Source organism: Typopeltis vanoorti, chromosome 14, assembly GCF_054136105.1.
Source record: "Typopeltis vanoorti isolate ZY-2024b chromosome 14, IOZ_Tvanoo_1.0, whole genome shotgun sequence".
NCBI classification, from domain to species: Eukaryota; Metazoa; Arthropoda; class Arachnida; order Uropygi; family Thelyphonidae; genus Typopeltis; species Typopeltis vanoorti.
The window spans coordinates 16,376,756-16,397,677 of NC_143562.1; the positions used below are offsets into that span (position 1 = coordinate 16,376,756).

General features: G+C 35.9%; 1 protein-coding gene across 5 annotated transcripts in view; it reads left to right on the plus strand.

Moving 5' to 3' along the window:
• The window catches only part of kel (kelch protein), a 181,102-nt gene that overhangs the window by 31,372 nt on the left and 128,808 nt on the right, over window positions 1–20,922 (plus strand). Inside the window, exons 2-4 of one of the 5 annotated variants that reach the window (XM_090403590.1) lie at window positions 6,082–6,205; window positions 17,364–17,404; window positions 17,780–17,905. In XM_090403590.1, coding sequence (XP_090259716.1) covers window positions 17,379–17,404; window positions 17,780–17,905 — 152 coding nt within the window. In that variant the 5' untranslated portion in view covers window positions 6,082–6,205; window positions 17,364–17,378. The remainder of the gene's footprint in view (window positions 1–6,081; window positions 6,206–17,363; window positions 17,405–17,779; window positions 17,906–20,922) is intronic. The other 4 variants (XM_090403592.1, XM_090403594.1, XM_090403591.1 and 1 more) reach the window with 4 other exon arrangements.

Genomic DNA, 20,922 nt, shown 5'->3' on the forward strand with positions numbered 1-20,922 from the left:
TTGTTGTTTATTCTGTAATGTTGCAGAATTTTCCGTAGGCCATCATGCCAAATAGAATCCAAGGCTTTTTATAGGTCAGTAAAATTATGGCACATTACTTTATTATGTGCTACCTATTTTTTTCCAATGATATGGAGCATAAATATATGTTCAATTGTACTCCTGATCTTTTTGAATCCAGCACGAAAATTTGAAAAATTCCATTTTTGCTTCATTGTGTGAGAATAAGATGAGGGAAAGGCATATACTTCAATTTTCTTAGACTTAGCAAAGGCATTTGACAGGGTGCCACATGATAAGCTGATATTTAAGTTGCAACACATGGGTCTGGATGTCAGATTGGTCAACTGGATTCAGGATTGGCTGTCTGATAGGTATCAGAGAGTTGTGTATGGTGGAGCAGTTTCAAAGAGACAGAAGGTTACAAGTGGGGTCCCACAGGGCTCAATACTATGACCTATATTGTTTAACCTTTATATCAATGACATTGCCAGTGGATTGCAAGGGGGATATTCAGTTATTTGCGGATGATGCGAAGCTGGGAAGGATTATTAGTAATAGTGCAGATGTGGTAGTCCTGCAAGAGGATTTGAATAAGCTAGATAGATGGGCAAATGAATGGGGGTGTCAGTTTAATACAGCAAAATGTAAGGTCTTGAGGTTTGGGAAACATCGATGGGATGCTGCATACTCTATGGGAGGAGTTATACTGGAGGAAGTTGGGGAGACAAGAGATCTGGGGGTTGATGATTGATAGAAACCTGAAGTTTAGGGGACATATTGTAAAGGTAGTGAAGGTAACACAGAGAATTGCTGCAATTATGAGAAGGACACTGACCTGCAGAGATAAGAGGGTTATCATTCCGTTGTATAAGTCTCTGATCAGACCAAACTTGGATTATTGTTCTCAGATTTGGTCCCCAGGATTTGAAGGGGATAAATTAACTGTGGAAAAGATACAAAGACGGATGACAAAGATGGTCTCAGGACTGTACAAGGATAGTTATGAGAATCGGCTGAGGGAATGTGGACTGCAGAGTTTGGCGGATAGAAGAAGAAGGAGAGGTGATATGATTGAGACTTTTAAACTGTTGAGAGGTGGTTACAGGGTTGACACTGGGAGTTCTTTCACTTGGTTGAACAGCGGGAAGGAGTGATGACAAGAGGCCATCCCTGGAAGTTACGAAAGGAAACTGTGAGCAAGAGGGTGAGGAGTGGTTTCTTTGCATGGAGGGTGGTTGAGCCATGGAATGCATTGCCTGATAGAGTGGTGAGGGCGAGAACGGTCAATGAGTTTAAGGAGTGGTATGATAGACTTTGTGTTTCTTAGGGGGAACCTTCCCTCGATGAGTCTTGACAGACTTTATGTTCTTAGGAAGGACCTCCCACGATGAGTCTTTTGACTCCATGGAGGCCTGAATAATAATAATAATAATAAGATGTCTAAAAATATTTTTCTTGGGTTGCTGATGAGGCTAATTGTCCTAAAATTGTTGCACTTTTTTGCTGTTTCCTTTTTGGGAATGGGAATGGTAATACAGATAACTGTGCACCAGTCTTTTGTCCAGATCTCAGTATTCCACACATGCTAGCAAATTTTGTGGCATTCACTAACAATAGGTTCTCCTCTTTCTTTAAGTAGTTCTGATGGAAAATTGTCAATTCCTGCTGCTTTTCCTGATTTTGATCTTATGATTGTTCTTTCTACTTTTCTAAGTATAGGATAATCACTGTTCTCTGTTATCATTGGGATAATTCCCTCTAAATTTTTTATTGGTTGAAGTTTTCATCACATGTGAATAGTTTACTTTAAATAATCATACCAGCTTTTCAAAATTTTTTCATGATCAGTAACATTTGTTCCATTCTCATTCTCAGTTATCCAGCTCTTATGAACAAAAGGCTTTGTTAATTTCTTAATTGTTTGCTGTTTTATGTTTATTCTTATGAAGGTTATCCTCAATTTCTTTGCATTCTTTGAATAATCATTTACTTTATGCAAGCTTTACTTCCTTTTTAATCTGTCTATTCAGGTAATTATGCTGTTCATTGTTGTCTCCAATATGCTGAATTGGTTGTAATCTTCTTTACTCATCACAGAGCTCAAATATTTCTAATATTTCTGTTTCAATGACACCTTGAAAACTGTTGGTAAGAGGCATCAATATCAAAAGAGTCAGCAGAGATTTCAGAAAAAGAAGCTAGATTTGTTTTTAGTAGTTTTTCTAGTGGTATTTGTTTTGAGTTATGTAAGATTAAGCTTTTGTCTCATTATTTTTCATCCTAAATTTCTTCCTGAATTTATACAGGTTTTATATTTAGTTTTTATAAGTATATAATCAATTAGGTTCCAAATTCTTCCATCAGGGAAGATTCAGGTCCATTTTTATGACATGTGGGAAAAGTGTATTAGTTATGGTGAGATCATTCTGCAAAGAAAATTCTGTCAGTTTCATATTTCTGTCATTTGTTTATCCTAATCTGAAAGTGCCAACAAAGGAGAGAAAATTCCTTCTTATATTTCTTCTGATTTTTGCATTCCAATCTCCTTGTACTGTTAGAAAGTCTTTCTTGGTTGTTTCACAGGTCAGGTTATTGACTTGGTCATAAAAGATCCAATTCCTGATTATCATATGAGGTTGTTGGTGCATATACTTGTATAATAGATATATTTAGTGGTTTGCCCTTTAATCTTACTTTAAATTCTGTGACATAGTACTTAATATTCTTTTGGATCAAGAAACCAACTCATTCTTTCCCTCCTTCTGGATTGCTGGAGTAAAGAGACTTTTTTCCTCTGTTGTTAATTCTTTGGATTCTGGCCATCTTGTTTTACATATGCCAATGATGGACCATCCATAGTCTGCTAATTCTTGTAGAATCTTGAGTTGACCATGTTGATATAATGATCTACTATTTCATCTTCCAATCATAAATCTATTTCTCAGATGAAATTTACATTTAAATAAGATAGCAGATTGGTTAGGTGGATTGAAGATTGGCTTTTTGAAAGATGCCAGGAGGTTGTGTATGATGGAGCAGTGTATCAGAAAAGGAAGATACCAGTGGTGTGCCTCAGGGTTCTGTTCTTGGATTCCTATTGTTAACTTACTTGTTAGATATTTCATATGGATTGACTGGGGACTTTTAAATGTTTGCTGATGATGCAGAGTTAGAATTATTAGAAGTATTGATTGCTGATGTTAATCCTCTATAGGAAGATTTTAATAGACTTTTAGCTTTTAGACAGATGAATGAGGTTGTAGTTTTAATATTAATAAATGCGAGGCGTTTGGATTCAGAAATATAAGACTACGTATTGTATAGGCATCACTACCTCCTTATCCCTGCATGCCATTGCTGCTACGATAAAAATGACATTGGCACGTAGGGATAAGGAGGTGGTGATGCTTCTATATAAGGCATTGCTCTGATCACACATGAGTTATTGTGCTCAGATTTGGTCTCTTAGTTTTCAATGTGATGTGGAAACACTAGAGTGAGTCCAAAGTAGAATGACCAAAGTGATATTGGGATTCTGGAGTGTTGGTTATGTAGAGTGGTTAAGAGAATGTGGATTACAAAGTTTGGTGGCTAGGAGGATAAGAGGTGATATGATAGAGATCTTCAAGAAGGAATTATAAAAAGAGTGGACGTTAAGATGGGAAGAACGAGAAGCCATCCCTGGAAGTTGTATGAAGATGTGGTGAAGAAGGGTGTGAGGAGTAGATTTTTTTTTATGTGGAGAGGTGTTGGTGAGGGAATGCATTGTTAGAGTGCATTGTGAATGAAGGGAGTATAAATAACTTCAAAGTTCATTATGATAGACATGTTTGATTCCTCTGTAGTGTAATAATTGGAAGAATGATGGTACATTGTGCCCTTCAATTGGAAAAGACCTATGTTCGATTCTTGTCATGACAGGAGGAATCTTTATAGGGCTTTTTCAATTGAAGGTGAGTTAGCTGATCTTATATGGAGGTAGCAGGGTTTTTAATTCTGGAAAGTCAGGTTTTTCATCCTGTGTACAGGCAAATCAGCCATTAGAGCACATGCAATTTACAGATAAGAAATACTGTTGATGGTGGTGGGCAGTAAATGGTGTTGATTGTTGGAGTAGTAAGGGAGAGGTGAGATGTGTGTAGCAGAGTAGTGTGTGTTCCCGCAATGAGTCGCTGGAGGTCTCATGCAATAATAATAATAATTTTGTTGGTTGAGTGGGCCTCTCACTATGAGCCTGTTTACTCCATGGAGGCTACCAGAATAATAATAATAAAAATATCTTTATATTCATGGAAAGGTCATTGTCACCAGTAGCTAATTTTTCATCATCTCTATCCTGGTGTTGCCAAAAGATGTAGTCCTTCTTTTTCTGGGTGGCGACTCAGCTGATATGACATTTCCTAAAGCTTTCTTCATATCTAAATAGTGGGTAATTAAGGACAGATGGTATCCATCTTCTCTCCTGTCTTCGTCTGCAAGCATTTAGCTGGGCAAAGTGGAACAATCTTCATGCCCAGGGTGGTGATCCTACCAGCAGCTTATATATGTATACATCCAATGTGCTTTGCTTGTTCCATCTAATGTTGCTCCTCTTGCCATGATGAGGCAGCTTGCAGGACTTGGAGGGGTCTGTTGTATCTGACTGATCCTTTTTTTTTTTTTTTACTTACTGTTAAGAGGATTAACTTTTCTATTTAGTTTATCTGACCATAAAAAAAAAAAAATTTTAATATGGGGTCAGATGTGCAATAGAAGTAATTTATGTAAGTATACTATATGTTGATAAATTTGATCTGTGATGATGATGATTATTATTATTATATTTATCATTTGTTTTATCTTAGAAATTTCATGTCATCTTGCTATCATATTTGCTTGTACACTGATGTACTTTGGATTTTGTAATTTTTCATATATGTGAGCTGATAGATGGTGCACACACACAGAGAGAGAGAGAGGAAAAGACCTGTATTTGATTCTGATCACGACAAGAGGAATCTTTATATGGGCTTTTTCAAATGAAGATGAGTTAGCCGATCTCATTTGGAAACATATGCATACATATATGGGTAATTGCCTGCATAGCCTTTGAACTTCCAGAGGATGGTATATATTGATCCAGAGTTACTCTTATAGTGCATTTCAATTATCCAACCAAGAAATTAGAAACCACTTTTCCCTTTACTAGCTGATTTTATGCAAAACTCATGTAATCTTATTGTGCTATATGTTTTCATAAAGAATGAAATTCCTGTGAAGCACATCATACTATTTTAAGTTATTTTTGTTTTCATGATATCCTTCCTTTTCTAACCTTCATGCAATTTCTAATCACATTTTGTCACTGTATACTCCTGGGTCATTGACATCTCTCCCCCTCTTCTCAGATTCCTGTTGAATCTGAGAAGAGGGGAGAGAGATGTGGAACTGAAGGTGAGGTAGTCTTATATGGAGGTGTGTGGCAGGATTTTTTCATACAGATACTTAGTATTATCTTCATGGTTTTAGTTGCCTCTGTTATAATTCCAGTCAAACCAAATCAAACATTGCAAAGAAATTACAATTACTGAACTTCCAGTTGCAAAATAAATTAAACGTTTGTCATTCTTTCAAATGAGTAAATGCACATTGGATTACTGCACTTCTCAGTCATGTGCATAACTATAGCCTACCTAACTTACCTTCAATTGAAAAAAACCCATATAAAGATTCCTCTCATCACAATGAGAATCCAACTTAGGCCTTTTCCAGTTGAAGGGTGTGCAACCTACCGCCATTCTTCAAAGTGCGCTACAGAGATGCTTATATTGTGAATGATCTGATTTTAATTCTTGGTTTTAATATTTGGGTTGGTACAACTGCAGTGCATTACATATCAACCAAATCAAGATTTGCTTTTTTTTTTGTTACTATTTAAATTATGAACATATAAAGGAGTGATGATTGTGAAAAATGAGTTTTAAATGGAATTTCCTTAGGAATCATAACTTTCAAAAGAAGATTTTTTTATTAAAGTTTTTAAAAAAGCTAAAAAACTTTAATAAGTTTTTTTTTTTTTTAATTTCCATACTGTTTTAGAAGAAGTAGTCCTGGAAAATAAAAAAGAAAAGGAAGCGGGATACTCCCACAAAACAACATGGTCAAGACAGAAGAAAAGAAGAAGAAGTATTTCTTCTGAACTCATATGTAAAAGGAGACTGAGGTATAATTTCCTATGAAAATTGGTTTGGCAGTTATTGTTGAGACAGTGGTTTATTTACTTGCAAGAGGTGACTAATTAGAGTTGCACATGTGTATTAAATTATAAGTGCAATAAAAATATGCTGTTATTCTTTTCAGATATGTTTAAGAATCTGAAATACTTGATAAAAAGTGAAGCCCTTGATGTATACATTGGGTTTAGAAAAATGATCAGGAATTAATATAGGCTAAGGTTCTTTGCAGTTTTTTGAGTTAATGTTGGGAACATTTTTGTTCTGGCTTCATGCTTTTCACCTGCTATGAATACAAAAATTTAGATAGCCATCCACTTAAAAAAAAATTAAAATTTAAATGATAATCTAGAAAGTTGAATGTTTTGAATTCAAGAGTATATCATACTTTAATATACAGATTCTGACTGAATGCACTAATAATATTCATTTTGTGAAACCTCAGGTGGAAAGAGATATAATGTGGAATTGTAGATGAGAGATTGACAGGTATAGAAGATAACTTTGGAATTACCATGTTTGAGGTCAGCTCTGAAGAATTTTATTCTTAAGGCTACAGGAGAAAAAGTAAAATGGATAAATAATCCATTAGGCAAGAGTTGCAGGAGATAATAAAAAAAAAAAAAAATTGCCAGAAGTATAAAAGGCCATGAGCAGTACTCTAAATATACAATATAAGGAAGTGATAGATCTAATAAGGAAAAGCGAAATTAGAACATGAATAGAGAATGAAAATCTCAAGAGGTTTCATCACGTGATCAGCAGGAAGAGAAATGGTTATGGTGAATGAATGGTAAAGTAAGTAATGCAACAAGAGATATAGTGCAGGTTTTTAGTGATTGCTTTGCTGAGGTATTCTCATAGTAGAGAAACTGCTTGCAGAAAGGGAAAGAAAGCTGTAGATTAGAAGCGAGGGAGCTTGAGGTATCAGAATATTGAGTAATCTGGATGCCAATAATTGGATGGCATTTTGCATGTTTTAAGATTGTACCAGTCAACTGACAGTACTCTCCATTTGGTTATTCAGTAAGATGTACTCTTAGAGGAGCACCAGTTGAGGTTGCAGATAAAATAATGCTGCTGAATTACAGACCATTTTGTATTTCTGAAGTGATGATTAAAGTTTTGGAGATTTGTTAGTGAACAGGTCTGTTTTAAAAGTAATCTAATTACATTTTATAATAGAGTAATGACAGATCAGGGGAATATGTATACCATGATATTTCTGGATTTTTCAAAGATATTTGACAAATTTTACCCATGGCAGATTAGTGTGTAAACTGATAAATGGAGTTAGTGGGTTGAAGAGTACTAGTTGAGAGAAAATATCAAAAAAGTGCATAGAGAAATCTCTGAAGGAGAAAGGTTGTGTGCTTGTTTCATTGCTACTTAGCTTGTCGAATGATATTGTAGATGATGTATGGAGAGAATCAGTATACCGATGATATAAAAATGGGGAGATATTAGAAATGGACTATTGTAGTGACCCTTCAGGAAAATTGGGTTGATAAAAAAAAAAAAAAAAAAAGTGGGATGTGGATTCATTGTAGCTAAGTTCTGCACTTTGAAATTCAGAGATGGAAGATTTCATAATGTATTGTGGTAGCAGGGGATGGTGAAGGAGTAAGGAATCTTGGAGCGTCCAGTGGACAGAGTATTGCAGTTTTGAGGACACATTACTGCATTGGAAGACAGCCTGAAGAATGATTGCTGTGGTGAGAAAGATGTTGACAAATTGAGATAGTTGATTTGTCCATATAAAGCTTTGATCGGACTAAACTAAGACTGTTGTGTGCAAATCTGGTTGCTTAGTTTTCATGGATATTGAATTTTTAGAAAGGATTCAGAGGCAAGTAACTTAGATAATTTCAGGTCTGTGGAATGTAAGTTATGAGTAAATTGAGCATAGATTGTGTAAATTGAGATAGGAAAAGGGACGATATAATATTGTGAGTTACCAAGGGGTATCTCTGGAAATTTGCATAAGGATGTTGAGAAATAGGGACATAATGATAAAATTATAAAGTAATGGAATGACACATTAGAAAAAAAAAAGTATTTAATATTAGTAGAAATTGAATGAGAAGCTGGAGTTTTTAATTTGGACCGTTCAAAGGGTGGCATATCAATGCTTCAATAGGGTAGCAGAGGTAATGATAAAATTATAAATTTGCAGAATGACACTTATGTTAGAAAAAAATTCTTTAATATTTATAGATTGCTATGTTTCCTAGCCATTGTCAATGCAGTTGAAAAGAGATAAATGCAATAAGAAGAACACTTAAATTACAAAAGGCAATAGACACAAAAGAAATAGTTGAGTTGCTGAGTGATCATTTTGCAAGATCCAGGTGGAGATTTTGCAGTTGCTGATGTCACTGAGATGCATATCAAAATTGAGGTAGATGAGCTAATCCGTCAATAGCTCAGTTGGCAGAGCGGTGGACTGTAGAAAGTTGATATCAGTAATCCATGGGTCTCTGGTTCGATTCCGGCTTGATGGAATTTTAGCCAGCCTGGTTGGCCAAGTGGTTAGCATATTTGCTCTCCAGCCAGAAGGCTGCAGGTTCAAATCCTGCCGTGGGCATGGATGATTGTGATTGTTTGTGAAAGTGGTGGTGGGCAGTAGATGGCATTGGTGTAGTTGCGGTTCATTGTAGTTGGTAGATTGAGTGAGTGGTAGAAACAGAGTTGTAGAGCAGATGCCCTCCCTTGATGAGTCTTTGGACTCCCTGGAGGTGTCACCTAATAAAAAAATTAGGTGTTCAGCATATTAAAAAATATGAATGTGCAAGAGAATTGGCATTGTCTCTGTAGTTGTTCAATGTAATTCTCAGTTCTGGCAGGATTCTGGATGAGAAGAGGATAAGATAGTTCCATTGCATAATGATGGCTCCAAGACAGAGGTAGCAAACTAGATACCAATTAATATATCAAGAGTGGTTGTTCAAGTATTGGAAAAGTTGATAAAGGTAAAATCCAACAGTGGGTGGATAGGGATGCAATACTCTATAGTGAGTGGGATGGTTTTGTAAAGGGTAGGTCCTGTCTTAGTAATTTATTGATTCATTTATTTATTTATAAAATTCATATTTATTGATATTTAGTGATAGTAGAATTGAATAAAGGAAATGACTACACCATGATACTGCTGGACTTTGCAAAGGCATTTGATCAGATACCACATGGAAAACTATTACAAAAGTTTGGAGCAAATGGTAATGGATATAAAGCTAGTGGCATGGATAGAGGAGTGGCTGACACAGAAACAGAGCAGTATATGGTGGAGTGGAATCTAGGAGAATGAGAGTGACTAGTGGAGTGCCTCAGGGTTCTGTACTAAGGCCACCACTCTTTTATTTGTATATCAATGATAAAAAAGGAAAAGATTTAAGAGGGGAGAGGAATTCAGTTGTTTGCTGATGATGCAAAACTGGGAAGAGCAAAAGTTGATAAAGTTGATATATAATATCCTGCAGGATGATTTAAATAAATTGGCATTGTGGGTAAAGGATAAAGCTTGTCAGTCTAATATTGCAAAATGTAAGGTTATACTTTACATTTTACAATATTACAGGAAAATAATGAGGCCAGTGACTTGAGGGATAATGGTGGATAGAGAGCAAGTCCAGAGAGCATATTGCAAAATTTAGTAAAATTGCTCAAAGAATTACTAGGATGTTTAAATACTCGCTAACAAGTAAAGATAGGGAAGTTATTATCCCTGTGTATAAGGCTATGATTTGATTGCATCTTGACTACTGTGCACAGATTTGGACACCTGAGTTTTTTGCGGACCACGAGGAGGTAGAGAAGATTCTGAGATGAGTGACTAAGCTGGTGACAGGTCTGTGGAATGTTCCCTATGAGGATAGGTTGAAGATGTGTGGGTTACAAAGTTTAGTTGATATGCAGGAAAGTGGGGGACATGATAGAAACTTTTGAGATATTAAAGGGGTTTTATAAAATTGATGCAAAGGAAATTATTCAATATATGACAAATAATTAGAGAACTATGGGCCATTTATGAAAGTTGTGTAAGAGTCTACTTAATAGGGTTTGTGTGTGGACTAGAATTTTTGCATAGAGTGGAATGGATTGCCAGAATTAGTTGTGAGTTCCCTCACAGTGAATGAGTTGAAGGAGAGGTATGATAGGTTTTGTGTGTATAAAATAGTTAGTTTGGGTCTCCCACGACGAGTCTCCATTCTTCATTGGAGATACCATATAATAATGGTAATAATAATTTCTTATTTATTGTTATATAATCTGACGTTAGGCTTCTGTTGTAATTATCTATGGTATTATTTCCGGTATGAATCACAAGGAGAATTAGCAATGAAATATTTTAATTAGAAAAACTTGTATTAGCAGATTGGTTTCTAAAATGCAAACTGATTCAGAATTGTTATTATATTGATGGTGCATGTTGTGATGATATTTCAAATGCATGGTTCCTTGCTGTTGCTATATATTGTCTGTCATAACTTGATTCCCAGTCTTTTATGCATGTTGACCTTATTTTAAAATAAGACCCTGATTTTTGTTGCAATGTATTGGACAATGTGTCGTTTCAGCAGCTTCTTTGAATTTGTGAACATAGCTGTTGAATTCAAAATATGCCATTCTTATGAGTTGCCAAAGTACTTGATGCTTTTCATCAGTAGCATGAAAAAGTGGGCCAGATTTGTACACGTACCTTTTTTTTATATCTTTGATATATTCCTTCATACAAATCTCTCCTGAATGTCCCATTTGTTCGACTTAGTAGCTGCCACATGTGCAGAAAATTATATACATCCATTCTCCTAGAGGGTGAATGAGATTTATTGAGAATAAAAAAAATTCTTTATTTATATAAAATAACTGTCCATGACAGTTATTTTATATAAATAAAGAATCGCACCTCATTAGTTTATATTTTCTGCTGCAGTATCTTTTATATCATCGACAAGAAGAGATTTGTATGAAAGAACATATTAAAGATGTAGAGAAAAGGTGAATGCATAAATCTGGCCTAGCTTTTCGTACTACCAATGAAAAGCAACAAGTGCTTTGGCATCTCATAAGAATGGTGCTGTTAAATTTAATAGCTGCATTCACAGATTAAAATAACTACTGAAATGACATGTTGCCCAACACAATGTAACAAAAATCAAGAAAAACGTCAACGTATATGAGAAGTGTCGGGATAGGCTGGAGCGGTTAGGAATGGAAGCAGATATCGGGACCGTAGCGGAAGAACTTTGCAGGAGTTCGTGAAAATGAAAAGCGACCATCTTCTTCAAGAGGAATTGGAAGTGCTCAGTAAGGAAGTTCTGGAAATTAAAACTGAGTTAAATGTGTTGAATAGAGAAATTAGGACTATGGAGATTACTTTAGCTAAAGTAACTAGAACAGGATTAAGTATGGGAGAGTCTTTGGCGATTGATGAAGTAATAAATAGTATGGGAGTGATTGGGAGGCAACAGAATGAAAGCACAAGAGGTCTAGAAGAAACGAGCTGTTGTGAGAGTGAGGGAGTAAGTAAAAGAGCGTTGAGTAATGTAACTGGGAGAGTCGTGCTGAATAGCATAGAAAATGAGGCCGTGAGTGACATTTGTTTGGACTTGAATTAAGTTATGAGTGGTAAAATATATGGTGATTCTATGATTAAGGGTATGTCTGAGGAGTGCTTTGCTGGTGGAACAATAGAGAGTTGCTTTAGCAATAAAGAGAGGGCATGATGCAGAAAAGATGATAGTTATGGTGGGTTCAAATGACCTGAGTAGTAGTATTAATTGGGTAGCAAAAGATTTAAGAACATTGTTAGATATCGTGAAGAAGAAAAGTGTCAATGGGAGTATAGTGTTTGTGTGTGTGTGTGCTGCCTCGTTTTGACAATTATGAGTTAAGTAGATGAGCGATGATAATGAATGATATGATTGCAAGAATGTACAAAAAAAGAGGTCTGGAATTTGTTGATGTCTGGAGTGTATTTGAAGGCAAAAGACAGCTGTATGCAAGAGATGGGTTGCATTTGAACATGGAAGGTCTTAAGCATTGAAGAAGTTACTCTTTTCTGACAGTAACTTCTTGAAATTAGAACAAGTTGAAGCAATTGGGCAGGGAAACTAAAATTGAAAAGTTTGAGTGTGAGAGGGAGGAACTTAAGCAGTGATTGTATATTTGTTGATCCTTATTTGCAGAATAGAGTGGATAAAAATCAGCATAGGGCTACTGAAATTAGTGACATGTATATCAGTTCTAAAGCTGGTACAAGAACTGAAGGGAATCTTCAATAATGCAAGAAGCATTCAAAATAAGAGGGAAGAATTTTTGGCATTAGTCAGTGCAATCTCACCAAAAGTTGTAGGCATTAGTGAAATTTGGCTGTCAGCAGAAGATGTGGTCACTGGAATCGAATGTGATGGGTACAGTATTTTCAGGGAGAATAGAGAAGATAGAACAGGGGGAGGAGTACTGTTGATGATAGCTGATGAGTTGCAGCCAAAGAAAGTGGTATATCAAGATGCTAGACATGTGAATGATAGTTAATTTGAGGTGGTCTGGTGTAAAATAGTGACCAATGCAACCAAATATACAGTTGGTTGCTGCCATAGGCCAGGGGGTGATATTAAATTCCTGCATCAGCAAATTAGTGCAATGAGTGCAGGTTTAGTGATTATTATGGGGATTTTAATTATGGTGATATCAGTTGGAAGGAGGAAATATCACGTGGCAAAAAGGAAATGGAGATCATACATCTTTTGCGAGATAATTACTTGAAACAGCACATAACTGAAGGGACATGTAGTGTGAGAGTGTTGGACCTGGTCATTGGTTCAGCGGATGTATGCATAAGTAAGGTGTCCTTGTTATTACCTCCAATTGCTGAAAGCGATCATGTGGCATTGACTTGGGAGGTTGCAAAATTTGTGGATTTCTCTCTTAAGAAGGGGTATATACCCCTTCTTAGAACTACAGGTTAAGCAATTATAATGAACTTCGGAGTGAGCTTGCAGCCATCCCATGGCAGAACATATTGCAGGGGAAAGATGTTAGCAGTGCATGGGATAAAATCAGCTGGTATCTGTGGAAGGCAATATCAGATTATGTCCCCATGGTCAGGAAGACAAACCAGGTAGGTGTTAGATGGATGAGTAGTAGCATCAAGCTTGATCTGCAAAAAAAGAAAATGTTATGGAGAATTTACAAGGAGAAAGGTGATCAGTACACCCATGAGTGGTACAGGACTCATGCTAGGAGGGTTACCAGCATAGTAAGAAAAGCTAAATCAGATTATGAGAAGACCTTAGCCAAGGAGATCAAGAGTAATCCCAAAGAGTTCTGCTATGTGGCAAATAAAAGGAAGAATGACTTTGGAAGGATAACTTTTGTGGGTGCTGATGGTATTGAGGTGACAAATTCAGATGTAATAGTAGAATTACTGAGTGATCAGTAAGATTGATGCAGGGGAAATGTTTCAGCTGTGTGATAATGATGGAAGAACAAGAGGTCATCCCTGGAAATTAAGGAAAAGTGTGGTTAACAAGGATGTGAGAACGAGGTTTTTCGCATGGAGGGTGGTGAATGAGTGGAATGCATTGCCTGACTCTTGTGAGTGCTTCGTCTATAAATGAATTCAAGAAGAGATATGATAGATATTGTTTTGATAGTTTGGGTCTCCTGCGATGAGTCTACTGACTCCATGGAGACACCTGTAATAATAATATTTTCTTGTGTATGTGTTGAAACATTTGATGGCCTTTGTAAAATGTTGATAGTTTAAAGAATTTAAATTGATAGTTTAGGTTCTTTAACAAAGACCACTAAATGTTTTGATATATATAGAAGAAAATGTAGACTGCTAATGACTAAGTTTAACACATGTGAACCACAGTAATAGGTATTTTTATTACGTAAATATTTCGTCCTAGGTATCTTAGGACATCATCAGTACAGTAAGGCAATGCTAGGAATGACAAAAGAAAGGGCACGTACGTACAAAGGAATCCAAATTGCATGCAGTGGTGCATTGCGGCCTGAACTTAAATTAAATTGAATTGAAATAAATTAAATTAAATTAAAATTAATTACAGTTAAGTTATTATTTTACACAATTTTGTATGACAATTTCCCATACTTTAGCGATGGCAAGAACATCATTGTGGTTTAGATTTGGTCTGTGGAGTAGGGCTTCAGCACTTTCTTTATATAAACGTTCATATTTATATGAAGATCTGTGTAGAAGTTTTTACATTCTGAATGTCAAATTAAAAGCTCTTCTACCAATACTGACCTCTCACTCTACAGGGATTTTTATACTGTTTCGGTGGGCCGATCACGACGGTTCCATCTCCACCTCTGTCTATTGCAAACCGACATTTTCAGACCGCTACATTCACAATACTTCAGCTCATCATCCCTCTCAAAAATTTGGCATCATTAAATCATTGGTAACCAGAGCACACAGATTATGCTCCCCTGAGGATTCTCTAAAACAAGAATTGGAAATAATCAAAATTACAGCCACTCTAAATGGTTATAATCTCAAAACAACTCAAAAAATCATCAGCAATTTCTCCACACTTCAACCTAGACAAGAACAATCCCATAGGATTCCCATACCTTTATAACAAAGGCATCTCTGAATGGCTCTCGAAAATTATGAAGAAATACAATCTCATTGCCACCTACAAACCCATCAACCAGATCGAAAACTTGTTACCCTCGCCTAAAGACAAACTTTCACTTATGCTACTACCTGTTGTATATGAGGTTCCATGCTCCTGTAAACTCTCTTATTTTGGACAGACAGGCAGATCAGTTTTTAAACGTATTTCGGAACATCAAGACCATATCCGCCTCATCAAACTGCATAAATCAGGCCCCGCTCAACACGGAGTTGAAAACCCAAACCACAAGATCCATCGGAAAAAGACAAAACTTCTACACAGATCTTCATATAAATATGAACGTTTATATAAAGCACGTGCTGAAGCCCTACTCCACAGACCAAATCTAAACCGCAATGATGTTCTTGCCATCCCTAAAGTATGGGAAATTGTCTTACAAAATTGTGTAAAATAATAACAACTGTAATTAATTTTAATTTAATTTAAGTAATTTAGTTTAATTTAAGTTCAGGCCACAACACGGCACTGCACGCAATTTGGATTTCTTTGTACTTACGTGCCCTTTCTTTTGTCATTCCTAGTATTGCCTTACTGTACTGATGATGTCCTAAGATACCTAGGACGAAATATTTACGTAATAAAAATACCTATTACTGTGGTTCACGTATGTCAGACTTAGTCATGAATTTTCCACAGATTTCTCTATATAATCAAGTAGACTACTAAGGTGCAGTTTGTTTTACCTTGCATAAAGTTGTCATGGATAAAACTGCTAATGTAAAAAAGCAGTACAACTTACATTTGCTTTTATGCTCATGGCAAAGATCTCCATAATGCTGAGATTACAAAAAAGAACTTCATTCACCATTTAAGAGACTAGATGTATATAAAATTTTCTGCTGCAATATCTGTTATATCATCGACAAGGAGAAATTTGTATGAAAGAACATATTAAAGATGTAGAGAAAAGGTGAGTGCACAAATCTGGCCTAGCTTTTCATACTGCCAATGAAAAGCAGCAAGTGTTTTGGCATCTCATAAGAATGGTGCTGTTAAATTTTAATAGCTGCATTCACAGATTAAAATAACCACTGAAATGACACATTGCCCAACACAATGTAACAAAAATCAAGGTTTTAATTTAAAACCAGCTGTGGTCAGCATAAATAATTCCATATACATGTGGAATTACAAAGTACATGATTATGACAAGCTTCAGGTTTCAGCAGTTCCGTGGCAATAAGATTTGGAAGGAAGAGATGTTGATGGTACATGGGAGATGGTCAAGAGGTGTTTGAATAAAGCTGTGTCAGAATGTACCCCCAGAATCAGAAGAATTAATCAGGTAAGTGCACAAATTGTTGTGTGTGAAAATATCAGCTATTTGCACTCATTTAGCTGATTCTGATGTGTTAATTTGAATTTGGTCAGTGTTCTCATAGAACTGATCAAAAATTTTTGAACTATTTGAGTTCAACAGAATTAAAAATTGGTCCATCTCAATAAGCCAATCTGGATAATGATGTACCATAATGTATATCATTATACTCACACCACTGAAGAGCTGTGCCATACATTATCTACAGCAGCCATGATTGAAGAGTTGAGGTGCTATCCACCTATCAAAAACTAGCTGGCATTTGTACTCGGTAACCAGGAATAAATTGTTTGAAATTTTAGAAAAAAATTACAAAAAAAATTTACAAGAAAAAAAAATACTCGATATCATCCAATACTACAAATATAGTATGGCAACAGTAAAATTTGTAGCAGTAGAAACTTCTGAAAAAAATGTCATGCAGGGATGCACTTTCACCATATTTTTTAACCTTTGCATGGAGGAACTAGTAAAAGTCTATCCCATAAAACATGGGAATAACTGTGAATGGATAAAATTTACATCATATTTGACAAACGGGAGTAGGTTGAAAAGTTCTGATAAATATCTAGAACCGCTGGCGCACTCAGGATTTTAATCTTGGGTCAGGGGAAGGACGAGCACTCAAGATTTAATCTTGGGTGGGGGACCTAGTTGAGTAGATGATTTGAGAATACACACTACACATTGCATATGACCTATGACTGAGTATCTACAGTGATCGCCAATACATGATATCTGTGATCTCCTCTGGTCTGGCTTGGGCAAACGAAGTAGTGCTCGGTCCACCCGAGGACTACTTCGTTCGCCTTGCATTCACAACAGCCATGATTGCTGAGAGCTGTAGGGTATTCCCACCTTATGTGACCGCTAATTCATAAGTAGTATACAAATAGAAGACATGAACACAACATAAATAAAAAAAAATGAATTTTAATTAGGAAAAGATTTTTGGAAAATTTTCTAGTGTTTTTTTCCTTTTTTTTTTTTTTGGCGGGGAGAAGTGCCCCTTGACCCCCCCCCTCTTGGTGCACCACAGCCTGGAACAGAAATTATATTAAAGCAACTGATATAACCACAAGAAAGTACATCTTAAAACTCTTTAACTCTCATGTTTCATCAAATTGTAATAGTTTGTTCTTTTTCTTTTAGGATATATAAGAAGACATGTCAGACATCTCAATTCCTTCATGGTAATTATCACAACTTTTCAGCACACCCTTGTAAAATATGCAGATTAATTATTTACAGATAATAAGGAATATTTAAAGTATGTGGTCAAAAATCTATGAAAACAGCAGGGACTAAAGTTTAGTCCTTGCTGTTTTCCAAAACAATAGCAATAGGTAGAAATATAGAAGTACTTAACCGGGCCCTAACCTGGCAAATAAATTGGGGGCACCAAATTTGAACTAAAACTTCAGTTTTAATGTAATGTAAAGAAGACCTTGGTATACTGTAGTAACAATATTACTTAAAGCATGAAACATTATTATTTTGAATGAATACTAATTCAGTACTTTAAAATGTTTATTATATTTTCTTTATCATTACTTTTGTTTTAATAGTCCAGAAGATTTGAAACTCCAGGGCATGGAGCTTTCACGTACCAGGTACGGAGGTGGTGATAAACCTCCTTACAAAAATCCTTTTCATACTCAGAAGGCCTTTGAAGTAATGAATATTTTGAGAAAGTGAGTATGATTTCTAAGAAAATATAAGTATTTAATGAAAATAAAAGTATTGCATTATACAGATTAAGACAGACTAAGTAAAAAACAAAAAAGTCTTCATATTAAATGAATGACTACATGTATTAATATGTAGTCATCATGATATCATCTGAAACCTCTTTGTTTATAGCACTACTATGAAGACTTTGATGTTATTTAGTCAGGAAATACAGTTTGGTTTTTAGATATTTGCATGAAAAAATAAACCAGTACAGGCTTTGATGCACATTGTGAAATACTGAACTTGCAATGAGCAGCAGACATACACATCGTGTGTATTAATTATACATGAAAGTTGGTCAGCATTAATCTCATGATTTCAATTATAAATAAAATTGATGGGGTGCTTAAGGGTCAAAGCTGTATAACTGAGAGGAGACCTCCACATAGCCTTTAAAGGAATGCGGAGAACCGACCAGGGCTTCTGACCTAATGTCCAATCCTCGCCTTCTCGTGGTGCACCCTGTTGGGTATCTACCTGGATAATGAACGAACGAGGATGGGCTGGCAATTTGGGATTTAGCCAACCAAATTGTATTCTTATTGGTTAAACCAAAATAAAAAATGATGGTACAACATGACAAAATTTCATGCCGGCTGGGGCGTCACCCGGTTAAACAAGGCCCCCATTGTTTTCGCCAGAGAACCAGGGCGAACAGCGAAAAGTCAGCTACTGGAAAAAAATCTGAAAACACACCCCAACTCAACATCACCAGAGTTAAAGATCGGTACTAACAACATAAGAAGCCTGAATGGCAAAGAAATGGAGCTAGCTCAGGAATTAGATAAGTACCAGATCGACATAATAGGGGTGACTGCAACAAGAAAGACAAAAACTGGTGAGATCTTTCTGAGCAATAAATACAAAATGTTATATTCAGGCAATGAAAATCAAGGAAAAGAAGGAGTAGTCAACACAAAATATGAGGCTAATCTTCTTGAATGGCAGGCAGTCTCAAGTAGAGTGATGTGGGCAAATATGAGAACGGGGAACTGATAATGAGACTTATTTGTGCCTATGGTCCCACAGAAGGTTCTTCTAAGATAGAAGTGGAGGAATTTTTTGATGTTTTAGAAAAAGCAACTGACACAATAAAAAATGAAAATTTGGTCCTTGTTGGGGATCTAAATAGCAGAGTAGGAAATGATTGTCAGACATACAAAAATATTTTTGGAAAATTTGGAGTAAACAGCAAAGCTAATAATAATGGCAAATACCTGTTGGATTTCTGCTCAGGACATGGACTGGTTATTACTAATACCATGTTCCAACATAAAAATGTGCACAAATTCACATGGAAAGAAGAGGCAAGGAATAAGAAAAGTCTCAATGACTATGTTATTGTTGATAGTGATGTTTTCTCCCTGGTGCAGGACACCAGAGTGTACAGAGGATTTGAAATTGGAAGCGATTACTATTTAGTCTTGAGCAGGATAAAATTAAATTTCATATTGAAAAGTAGAATAACATGTAAGAAAGTTTTAAAGCGAATAAAAGTTTAGCAGCTCTCAGATGTGAACTGCAGACTAACATACACAAAGATTATTGAAGAAAAAATGAAAGATTTTGAGAACAGGAACCAAATCTTAGAGATTCAGTGGCAAGCCTTGAAAAAAACCCTGATTGATTCAGCCAGAGAGGAATGTGGTGAGGTTGTCTGCAAGGATAGAAACATCAAAACTCCATGGTGGACACAGGAAGTTAAAGAGGCAGTGAAGGAAAAGAAGAAATCATATCAAACGTTCCTGGCAAATAAGTCAGCTTTTGCTCTTAGAGAATACAGAGATAAATGTAAGAAGGTGAAACACTGTGTAAAACTAGCTAAACAAAAGTCATGGGAGGACTTTGGCAAGAACATAGAAAATAAATATCAAGAAGGTGGTAAGATATTCTGAAGGTTGTTGAAGAAGCTTAGAAATGGAGGAAAGAGTGAAAGAGTGCAGTAAAAGGAGTTAGAGACGATAAAGGTGACATGAAAATGGGAGAAAAAGATATCCGTGAAGTATGGAGTAATTACTTTGAAAAACTGCTAAATGAAACAAGCAGTGATGACAGCACAGTGGTAAAAAACACTGCCCAGGCATGTCAAGAATACATATCGATACTTGAAGTAGAAATAGCCATCAAAGGCTTGAAATGTGGAAATGCAGCAGGAGTAGATGATATTCGACCAGAAATGCTGAAGTATGGTGGTATAAAAGTCTTACAGTGGCTGCACTGCATAGTTCAGAAAGCCTAGACAGAGGGACGAATTCCTGATGATTGGAGTAGAGCTCTAATAGTGCCCATATATAAAAACGGCAATAAATCTGAATGTGAGAATTAGAGATATTTCCCTACTGAGTGTTCCTGGCAAGATCTATGTGCAAGTATACTTGAGAAACAGTTGAGAAGAATTGTGGAAGAGAATCTTGGTGAAGAACAAGCTGGATTCAGGCCAAATAGAGGCTGTCAGGATCAGACCTTCACTTTACGACATATAGTCGAGACAGCATTGGAATATAACAAAGATCTGCATTTAAGTTTTGTCGATCTGGAAAAGGAATATGACAAGGTGCCAAGAGAGAGGCTATTAAATATGCTACAGTTATATGGTGTCAATGGGGCATTATATCAAGCAATACTTAGTCTGTATTTGAGTTTTAAGTCGGCAGTTAGAATTGAAGGATGTACAGGAAGATGGTTTAATGTTAAATATGGTGTGAGACAAGGATGTACATTATCCCCTCTGTTATTCATTATCTATATGGATCACATTATGAAAGAAAGTGGTATTAAACATGATATCAGAATTGGAGATGTTAATGTCAGCTCTTTGCTTTATGTGGACGATGTTATACTTCTAAATAAATCCGCTACAAGTTTGCATTAGTACCTGACTAAATTGAGTAACTGTTGTAATAGATATGGTATGAAGGTCAGCATTAAAAAGACAAAGACAATGAAAATAGGTAGAATTGTTGAAAATGTCAATAGT